The sequence below is a fragment of the Urocitellus parryii genome, chromosome X (genome assembly GCF_045843805.1).
Source record: "Urocitellus parryii isolate mUroPar1 chromosome X, mUroPar1.hap1, whole genome shotgun sequence".
NCBI lineage: Eukaryota > Metazoa > Chordata > Mammalia > Rodentia > Sciuridae > Urocitellus > Urocitellus parryii.
The window spans coordinates 67,951,569-67,959,517 of record NC_135547.1 but is presented as its reverse complement, the minus strand read 5'-3'; the positions used below and the strand labels follow the sequence as shown (position 1 = coordinate 67,959,517).

The 7,949-nt window shown below is 44.6% G+C and overlaps 1 protein-coding gene across 1 annotated transcript; it reads right to left on the bottom strand.

Annotated features, from left to right (window-relative positions):
* Nucleotides 1-1,816: 1,816 nt before the first annotated feature.
* Nucleotides 1,817-4,483, bottom strand: Rtl3 (retrotransposon Gag like 3). Its single transcript, XM_026410328.1, has 2 exons — nt 4,428-4,483; nt 1,817-3,806 (listed from the first exon to the last, which is right to left on the bottom strand). Exon 2 carries the CDS (start codon nt 3,599-3,601, stop codon nt 1,817-1,819), a length of 1,785 nt encoding a protein of 594 aa, XP_026266113.1. The 5' UTR covers nt 3,602-3,806; nt 4,428-4,483.
* Between the last annotated feature and the right edge of the window lie 3,466 nt (nt 4,484-7,949).

Here is a 7,949-nt window from a genome sequence, read left to right as displayed (position 1 = left end):
TACTTCTAGGATCATGCTCATTTATTTGATAATTGTCTAAGTAAAAGGAAGAATCCCATTCAAACGGTTTCAAAGGAAGGTTGCAAGCATGCAGGAAAATTATTAGGAACTGCTTTTACCTTTCTTCACATTGCACCTGGAGTCCCACTCTCTCCATCCCCTGGACCCTGTAGTGTGTGTGTGGTGGGGGGATTTAAGCCAGGGCACTAGCTCCCTCTCAGATCCACAAGTGTATAAGTTCTTTTCTCTTAAGTTGCTTTATGGGTTTGTCATGCAGGCAGCATGGCTAGCAGGGCAGGACAATCTGAAAATATAGGAGAGGTAGCTAATAACAATCTGCCTGTGTAAAAAGCTGATTCCTGCCACACTGTTGCTCCTGTGCACTGGTAAGAGCAGATTATTAGGGACAAGTTCTAGGGCAAATTTCCCTGATATAGGAAATAAGACCTTAACAATTTACAGGGAGGGCTGGGTCACCAAGGGGCTGTGATTACCTGTTCCATTGCTCTTCTTTGGTTAATTTGTGAAGTCCAAGATGCTTATCTTCAAAGTTTCTCAATGTCTGTCATTGCTCTCTTTAATTGTAAGAATTTCCTCCCCCACCCCTTCCCTCTCCATCCAGCATCCTTCCCCTAAACCATTTCCTCCCAGTCCCTCCCCAAACCTTCCTCTGAAACTCACCTCCACTTTCCTCCTAATCCCTCCAAACCTCACCCAATCCCAGCCCCAACCCTTCCCTAATATCTACATCTCCCCTTACTTTATCACCTCATTACCTGTTACAACTCCTGGAATGTTCAGGACCCCACCCAAACTTTGAACCCTTTCCAATTCCCTCTCTCCCTCCACCATTCCCTTATCCCCCTCCCTCAGCTAAGCCAAGAAATAATTCAAACAAGGGTAGAAATTGCCAATGTTTATTGATCATTTTAAAAAATATCACTTGTAAATGAATTTTATTGAAAAATGCAATTTTATGCTAAAGAAAATCGATAAGAAAAAAATTAAGTGGATCTAACAGCTACGATTTTCAGTATTAGTTTCTAATATCTATTCTCATGCATATTGTTAGTATAAATTGTAATTGAAATAGCCCCACATAATGTAGGGGTTGGGGGGGAGGGAATTCATGCAAGGTAAATGAAAAAAAAAAAAAAGCAGCTCAAAGTCGTCAGGTTCAATCCATGATCCAAGAGGCAGGGTCGTTGTACAGGTAGCCTTAGTTCATAGCCAGAGGTTCAGTGGAAGATTCAGAGCAGCAAATGCTGATGACAGCTGAGGTAACAGAAGACAGGTTTCCAGAAGTCACTAGGACCCAGGATCTACCCAGCAATTATTTCATCACGACGTCTTCTATTCCATCTGTGCCTGAAGCAATTGTAGTGACAATAACGTGATGGAAAGGACACAGTGCGGGTACTCCACTCGATGTTTGGGTCGTGCGTTTCCAGCCAGTGGATTCCAAGAATCAGAGGGTACCTCGGAGCATGAATAATGTCAAACTGGAGCTCTTCAACATGGTTTCCAATTTTGACTTCAACAGGTGGTGTTTCCTTGGTTATGGGTCCATTAATCAACGGACGTCCATCAACGGTTTCGAGCATCAGAGGAAAGATGTTATTGCGGATGGGCAGCTTCTCTCGAAGAACCACGGAATGGTCAATGCTGTTTCTGTAGGAGCCTGAATCCACCATTGCTTGCTCAAAGAACTGTCGCCTTCCCAGTCGGATTTCAACAGTCAGCCATAGGGTACGGGACATGGATATTGGAAGACAGGGGGACGCATATTTGTAGATTGGCCCGCCCGGGGTCCCCCTTACCGCCGGGCCTCGATGTTTCCCGCCTGCTGAGCACGTTGTGGCTTGACAGGGCAATCTCTGGCGAAATGACCAGGATGGCCACAGTAGAGGCACAAGTGGCCTTCACGGCGGCGGGCCCGTTCAGCTTCACTGAGGTGTGGACGATTACCCACAGCTTGCGCAGGCTGATTTTCAGCTGGTGCACTCTCAGGCCTACCTCTATCTTTGGAAGGGCTTGCCCCTGGTGGGTCGGGATCAGGCTCACCATTCAGCTTCTCTTCCAGACTGATACATTGAGTGATCAGATTAGATAGGCTGGTGACTGAACTTGTGAGACACAGCTCATTCAGGATAGAACTGGCAAGCCCTTCTTGAAATTGGATGCAGAGAGTGCTTTCATCCCAGTTCAAATCTTGAGCAATAAGGTGGAAATGGGTTGCATACTGGTGGAGAGATCCCTCCCCTTGGCACAGCTGACGGGTGTGGTAGTTGGCATCTTTCAGGTTTTCTGGATTGTCAAAAGTATCCAGGAGCACTTGTAAGAAACTTTCAAATTGCTCCAGCAGGGGGCTTTGTATATCCAGCAAGGGCTGAAACCACCTTCCTGCCTCACCTGAGAAGCGATTGCCAATAAAGCTCACCAGGGCTGCTTCAGTGGGATACAGGTGCCCTCTGACTCTCATGTAACTACTCAGTTGGACCAGGAACTCAGGAAGCTTCTGGGCATCCCCATTGAAGGCTAAAGGGTATTCTAGGGGGAAAGCAGCAACCTCTAACCCACTGGAGGCCTGAGGGAACTGTGAGGTGGCTGATGTATCCACCACTATTAAGCCTTCCAGGGACTCCTGGGGTGGTGCTGGGAGTTCTAGGAACTCCTGGGTATCTGAAGGATCCAGGGGCTCCTGGGACACCCGAGGCTCCAGAGGCTCCTGGGGAGCTGGAAGCTCAAGGAGCTCCAGGTGTGCTGAGGTCTTCTGGCATTGTGGTGCCTCCTGGGATTCCTCAGCACTTGGGGGATGTCGGGGTTCTGAATTCTGGGGCTCCTGGGACGCTGAGGTATCCTGGGTGCCTGAGGGCTCCCAGGGCTTCTGGGCCTCCTGGGGCTCCTGGAATGCTGTGGGCTTCCAGGTAGTGAGCTCCTGGGGCTCTGTGGGTCCCTGGGGCTCCTCATTCCCTGAGGGCTCTTGGAGTTCCCAGACTGCTGGGGTATCCAAGGGCTCTGGGGACTTCTGGAGTTCCTTGATCTCTGGGGACTCCTGGGACTCCTTGGTCTCTGGGGGCTCTGGGCACTCCCAGGTTGCTGGGGGAGCCAAGACCTCTGGGGGCTTCTGGGGCTCCTTGATCTCTGAGGGCTCTTGGAACCCATAGGTTGCTGGGGGAGCCGAGGTCTCTGGGGACTCCTGGGGCTCCTTGATCTCTGGGGGCTCTTGGAACCCCGAGGTTGCTGGGGGAGCCCGTGCCTCTGGGGACTCCTGGGGCTCCTGGATCTCTGGGGACTCTTGGAACTCCCAGGTTGCTGGGGGAGCCCGTGCCTTTGGGGACTCCTGGGGCTCCTGGATCTCTGGGGACTCTTGGAATCCCCAGGTTGCTGGGAGAGCCTGGGGCTCTGGGGGCTTCTGTGGCTCCTGGGCCTCGGAGGGCTTTTGGAGGGGTTCATCCCCTTTGGCTGCACAGGCTCTCTGGAGCTCTGGGATCTGGGCCTGGAGGGCAGCATTTTCTTCCATCAGACGCTGCACTTGGGCCTGCAGAATTTCGTTCTCCAATTTCAGAGCAATATAGGAGGCAGCTAAGTCCTCTACCATCTTTTGAGGAAATGGGCTTGGTTTGGCAATTTGCTACCAAGAGAGATTGGGTGGGTGCTTGTAAGGTCTTTTCTGAAAGCCGCTCACAGGCAGACGTCAGGCTCCGTGAGTTTTCCAAGGGGTGGGGATTTGGGACCCGCCAAGGCTGATTACCAAGAGGTCACTGGGAGCCTCTGGAGCTCAGCAAGGGGAGGTGTCAGATACACTGTGAAGAGAGTGGGAGCTGAGGATCAGAAACTGTGGAAAGCACTCATTCAACATAAATCAGAACAAAATCTGTCCAACAGTGCTGGGTTTCTCTTATCACAAGTTCATGTTTATGAACTGGTGCATAGATACTGGCTCTGACCCCATTACATTTTAAGAATAGCACCTGGCCCAGACTTTGCATGTCATTTTTGTATTCTTAACATTATATCAGAAGCAATTTCTCCATATTGTTTTGTTTTACATGGTCTTTAATTTCAAATGTCTGCCTAATATCCCAATGCAACACTTGGATTTTAACAGCTGCTTTCAGTGACTAAATCAAATATTTGAGCAATAAGGGGATTTTAGGCTCTGTGGTGGGCCAACCCAAAGGATATTTTTGGGTGACTAGGGTAGGAGGTAGGGGACAGCTCTTTCTGACACCTCAGAAATCATACCACATAAGTAACCACACATGACCAACCCCAGGAGAAAACAAGCAAAAGTTGACTAAATATATATACATGTATATATGCATATATATATATACACACATATGCGCTCAGCAGACACATGCATATTATTTATAAAATGCCTCAAAATAGTTAAGAAAATAATCTTTATAAATGTACATTACCATTCAGAGACTTAATGCAGGAGCTCGGCTGTCTGCGTACCCATCGCTGAGGAGGGAAGTGTGTGAATGGCTGTGGAGGCTTGCCTTTTCTGCACACACTGAACTCAAACAAACACACCCACTCCCAGAACACGTTCCAACTCTCCTCTGTAACGTAGCTATTTCGAGTGTGGAAGAGTTTTTTTGACAGTACCTCACAGTTCAGAGCCGCAAGGAAAGTAGGATGCTGTGCTGATGTGAAGCAGCCTCGTGTACTCTGTCCTTGGTTACCTTAATAAATATTTGGCCAGGAAATTGGGAGTAATACCACTGCCCTTGTGAAAAGTTGCAAACATTTCTGAATGACCACAGCGGTTTGAGACTTGATTTTTTTATGTCTGTCTCATGTAACCTACGCTTACTTTATCCACACGGGGCCATTTGTTTAATTTCCACTTAGAGAGCAGCCTGCAGCCCTTCAGCCCCTTCCCCTGCCCACCTACTCAGTCTTAGGATCCCTCTTTGTAATGTTTTTTTGGAATCTTTACCATGGACAGACCTAGGCTAGGTTTAATAGGGTAAGAATATGTGGGAGGCCACCTTTTTTGATGGGTACTTGGTTGGGGGCACTCTTTCATATCCCCTGGCACTTTCTGAATATCCTGGCCCAGGGTTCTCAGACTTTCTTGAGCCACTCTGGAGCTCCAGGCAGCACCCAGGTAGACTGCTATGGACTGGCCTCTTGCAAAGTGACCCTGCTTAGTACTTCACTTTCTTTTCTCATGCCAGATCACAATTATACCCTGGGCATGAGCCATGTGGCCATTTTAGGCAAGGCTCAGGGGCAGTTATTTTAATCTCAGTAAGGAGTGGGGTTGGTGGTTGTATTTGGCCACTTCAAATCACATATCAACTTCGACATGATCTCAAGTCTCCTTTAAAAATGGTCAATTCCACATTGGCCAGCATAATGAGATAAACTCTGGAAATGGAATAAGCCCAAAACATAACAAACTCACAACCTGGGCTAGCTGAACCTGAATGTGGAGGTCTTGAAAAGTCAAGATCTTTTTCAGTTTGAATTTATTCTCTTCCTCCCTTTTAATGTTTTCTTTTCTAGAGGTGTACCATACATAAAAATACCACCATCAGGGCTGGGATTGTGGTTCAGTGGTAGAGCGCTCACCTAGCACGGGCAGGACCCGGGTTCGATCCTCAGCACCATATAAAAATAAAGGCATGGTATTGTGTCCATCTACACTTAAAAAATATTAAAAATACCACCATCATCAGGGAATGATGTGCTCTGTTGATGCTAATTTTTCAGATATCTGAAGCCTTCCTTCCCTTTGAGAAGCCAAAACACTATTGTTTACTTTATGAAGAAATCAGAGAGGTATCTAAAGTATATGTTACCTGTCCTTATCCACTATTAAGTAGATGATTTTGAACATAATTTGATCTATTTTAATTGTTTGGGGTCATACTTACAGAAACCCTCCAGTTTCACTCTTGTAATACTCTGTTGCCCTCTGAAAGCTACTGAGAGATATGAAGCAGTCTGTCTCCAAATAAAAACTTACAAATTGCTGTGTTTTCCAACTTCTTTTATTTTCTTATTCCTTTATATTTTGCTAACCTCTTGCTATCAAATAGCCCTTCACATCACTACCTATAAGCCAAGTATACACAAACTGGGTAAATTACTTAGCTGCTCTAAAATTTAGAGTCTACACCTCAGTTTATGAGGCTGTGAAATGGAGCTTTTAATTGTATTTAACTTTTCAGAGTTGTCACAAAGAGGCAGTGAAATGATGTATGTAAAAGGCTTAGAAAAATATTTGGCAGCTAGTGACACCCAACAATGTTTAATAATAGTGACAGTAATAATAACAAGCTGTAGTAGCAATAAATTCATTATAATTTATTCTTTCTTATTATCAGTGAATCAGAAAACTGGATTGGTGAACTTTCTCAAATTGTGTAGGAGTTGAGCAAGGGCTCTCATATGAATAAATCTATAGCACATGGATTTTAAAGCATTGATTTTTTTTACCCCTCAGGAGCTTTTATCTTTTCTTCCTGGCTGGATTATGGATGATTTAGTTTATCAAAAAATTCTCTAGATTGCTGTATCACATCAGTTACCCTTCCATTGATTAACATATTGCCTTTCTAGTGTCTGATGTATTAAGAACTATGTAATGTTTTGAACGACCAACAATAAAAAAAAAAATTCTCTAGAATCAGAACTGGAGGTACCTAAGCAGGAAGATGAGATGATTAACATGGGGATTGTGGAACAGCCAAGATAGATGTTTAAAAAGTCCTTTGACTAAAGCACTGAACGGTGCCTTGCCTACAGGCATATTTATTCAGTGGGTAAACACAGTGAACTTTCTTCCCCCACTCCCCTCCACTAAACAGCAAAGACCAAATTCAATGTCTTTTGGTACAAGTTCCAAACTGCCTAAACATCGAGAATTATTCTCTTTTGAGTGGAAAGAAAGAGCTATACTGACTTTTGTCAAGATGCCTAAAGTGGTTTTAATATCCTGAATTAGTCATGTAAGAATAGGAAAGTAATCACATCCAAACTCTCTTCATGTTTCCCCCACACTTTAATCCTACTTCTTACACTCACAACACGATGGAATTTATGGAGCCCTTAGAATGGTTAAGAAAACATTTTAAGTAAATAAAATTTTGTTAACTGGGCAAATGAATATTTCAGGGAAAAAAGACAAGTATGTTCATTTAACAGATATGAAAAGGCTGCACAATAATAAGAAATGTTCATGCTCAGTTATGTTAATAAGATACATATGTTGATTGTTAGCTTAGGAAGAAAGAGAAGGGAAAGGCTGAATGAGTTGAAATTCTACTTCGTACATTCCACTAAGAAGCATAATTTTATTTTGCTAGTAAATGTACAATCTGAACATTTTTAGGTTTCTGCAGGGGTCTTCATCCCCCAAAACTGACTGTGATGCATTTTTAAGCAATTCAGGCTCCTAGCCTTCCTTCTCCTTACCCTGGAATATAATCATCAGGACACGTTACCCCATGGGTCTCTGGAACAATGCCCAGCTACCCCTTGGGGGCAGTCCCACTCTGGTGTCTGTTTTGTTCAACATGTTATTCCTATGATTGCATTAGAGTTTGCAGCACTTTCTTAAATTTAACCCATCATGTGCTTAGGACAGATTGAAACTTCATTATCAACAACACACAGTAACACAGCACTGGGGTGCTGGGAGTTCTTAATTCCTATGGATTTTAGAAAGCTGAAGATCTATTTATGCATATGACTAGGATCCAGAGCACCTGGTAATGAAATGGAAACAGAGTCTATCCCAGGACAACTCTGAAGAAGTCAAAATTTGTCACTCTTTCCTATCCCTTTATGACATTTGTCATCTTCTTACTTTATTTCTTTTCCTATACTTAGGAGGTCTTTCCTCTTGAATAGCTGTCACTTTGGGAATATAAATCCCTACTGAAGTATACTATCTCATAGGGGTTTAAAAGGAAATTTCTTGA